Source organism: Amphimedon queenslandica, unplaced genomic scaffold (genome assembly GCF_000090795.2).
Source record: "Amphimedon queenslandica unplaced genomic scaffold, v1.1 AMPQUscaffold_7213_Cont20834, whole genome shotgun sequence".
Classification (NCBI taxonomy): Eukaryota; Metazoa; Porifera; class Demospongiae; order Haplosclerida; family Niphatidae; genus Amphimedon; species Amphimedon queenslandica.
The window spans coordinates 1-2,041 of NW_003552501.1; the positions used below are offsets into that span (position 1 = coordinate 1).

At 37.1% G+C, this 2,041-nt stretch overlaps 1 protein-coding gene and 2 long non-coding RNA genes across 4 annotated transcripts; 1 reads left to right on the forward strand and 2 right to left on the reverse strand.

The window, feature by feature from the left end:
• Positions 1-122: 122 nt before the first annotated feature.
• LOC109591794 (uncharacterized) lies at positions 123-372 on the reverse strand. Of its 2 annotated transcripts, none has more exons than XR_002190003.1 (2): positions 280-372; positions 123-152 (listed from the first exon to the last, which is right to left on the reverse strand). It is a non-coding gene; the product is annotated as an uncharacterized LOC109591794 (long non-coding RNA). The 2 variants fall into 2 exon arrangements; XR_002190004.1 differs by having other exon boundaries at positions 123-232; positions 280-366.
• Positions 363-1,203, forward strand: LOC105315892 (mediator of RNA polymerase II transcription subunit 10-like). Its single transcript, XM_011410661.2, has 4 exons — positions 363-549; positions 611-694; positions 789-891; positions 942-1,203. The coding sequence occupies exons 1-4, from the start codon at positions 416-418 to the stop codon at positions 1,038-1,040; spliced, it is 420 nt and encodes a 139-aa protein (XP_011408963.1). The 5' UTR covers positions 363-415; the 3' UTR covers positions 1,041-1,203.
• A 259-nt stretch (positions 1,204-1,462) lies between these two features.
• LOC109591795 (uncharacterized) lies at positions 1,463-1,994 on the reverse strand. Its single transcript, XR_002190005.1, has 2 exons — positions 1,909-1,994; positions 1,463-1,680 (listed from the first exon to the last, which is right to left on the reverse strand). It is a non-coding gene; the product is annotated as an uncharacterized LOC109591795 (long non-coding RNA).
• Positions 1,995-2,041: the final 47 nt, after the last annotated feature.

The window sequence follows — 2,041 nt, forward strand, 5'->3', positions numbered from 1 at the left end:
TAATACTTTAGCTTGTAAAACACACATAGGTGTGAAAATAAAAAATCTTTCTATTTTAACTTCTTACAGCATTTGCAGTTGCTTCTAAAGTTGCTTGCTTTTCTGCCTTCTCTTTGGCTTTCTTCTCAGCTTTGAGGTTTCTCTTCAAAGCACTAGAAGGTGAGAAGAAGTGACGAAATGATGAGGAACATGTCCGGCGGCCTGTCAACAACAGTCTCTTCATTATCAAACTCTATCCTCACTCTCAACTATTTAAACAAATCATAAAAATATATTCACTTCTTGCTGAGCTTTGGCTCCTCGTCTGCCATGAATAATACTCTTAAAGCTCTTCTTTATGAAGGAACAGGCACGTGGCCACAGACTAGACTGAGCTGGGAGGGACTGTCAGTCAGGGACAGGTTTTCTCTTCAAGATGGCTGCTGGTCCTAGCAGTAAGTTAGAAGAGCTTGAGGATCGTTTAGAATCCTTTATTGAGAACCTCAGGGTAGTGGGGGTAATAGCTGGCAACTTTCAACAAAATGGACAGGGAGTTCTTAACGAGCGACTGTAAGAGAAGGCCTTACTTCATGATAGTCCATTCTGCTTTCACCGTCTTCATTTTGTATAGTAATACTGCTGTGGAACATATGAGAATGTTGGACAGGGAGAAAGACAATTTTAGTGACATTGATATACCAGTACAAGTACTGAAGTGAGAAATAATACTTTATTTACGTGTACATAGCAAAATTAATTAATGGTCGCTGGACTACATGTTGATCTTGTATTGTATCAATTTATCTCAGTTACGTTGATGATGGTCGTAATCCTGATCTATTCACGCAGCATCAGTTAGAAAAGACACTTGGGGACTATCAAGCAGTTCAAAGGAAGACAGAAACATATAAAGTACACTGATGTTATGAACAATGTCTTCCATTTTATTTCTTGTTGAACAGATGTTCCGTGATGAGCTAGTGAGACAGCTGGAGTCATCTTTCCCTGTCGAAGTGAACGCTTATCTCGCTCACAGACAAATGACACGTCCTTCATCATGACACTAATTCATGTGTATACACATGTAGATCTACTTCTTCCTTTTATCTTTCTCTTGTCTTCGTTTTGTGTGTCATATACTTACGATTCTAATATCAATTCTTCAAGTTCAATCTATATAGTGATGTAATATATGGATTCCATGTTTGTTACTAATAAAGGTCATTAGTTTCTTTTTATTGTTGGTAGCAGGCGAAGAGAGTCTCAGTCACACAATGACTGGATTCATTTATTGCTACCAAATATCAAACAATATCAGTGCCTTTTAAAGAGCGGACCAGGTAGAGCCAGCTGGTACGTACAGTTTGAGAGCACACAATAATAATGTGATCACTTTTATACGACCCTATCTCTGTATTAAGGACAGGTAATGTGGGCCCAATGGTGTCCTTAATAAAGAGGCTACACTGTACATTCTATAATATTTAGCTACAGTATAGTACCATCTCATCTCTTAAATAATTAGACAACAGTGTAAAACATAAAGTACACAATTAATGGACACAGTCATTGCTGTTCATCTTAAATGAGGTGGCTTGTCATACAGTTTTGGGTTCTTGTCCTTCAGCTGCTTGTTGTATTTCTTCTTTGCTACATGAGTCTTTTGTTTTGCTTCAGCAATCAGTGAGGACTGCTTCATACCTACATAGACATACAGAATAACAATGATAGTATCAAACATTCCTGATACAAACAGCTCAAAAGTTGGTCAATTCTATGATAATAAATTAATCGACCAAAAACTTCTAAATAATCTGCATCCTCCCACCAAAGAACTAGTCACCATTACATTTTATTAGGAACAAATACATTCTTTAGAATCAATTGATTCTCCTATGATAAAAACAGGTTCTATATACATGTACTTACTTTTTCTAATGGAAGACACCATTCCTTCAGAAGGCTTTTTCTTTTGACTAGTTGTACTAGTTTTATCCTCTGTCTTGAATAAAGAAGTTGTCTGTAGCAGATGGATCATTGACAATGGTGGGTATGCCCAGTC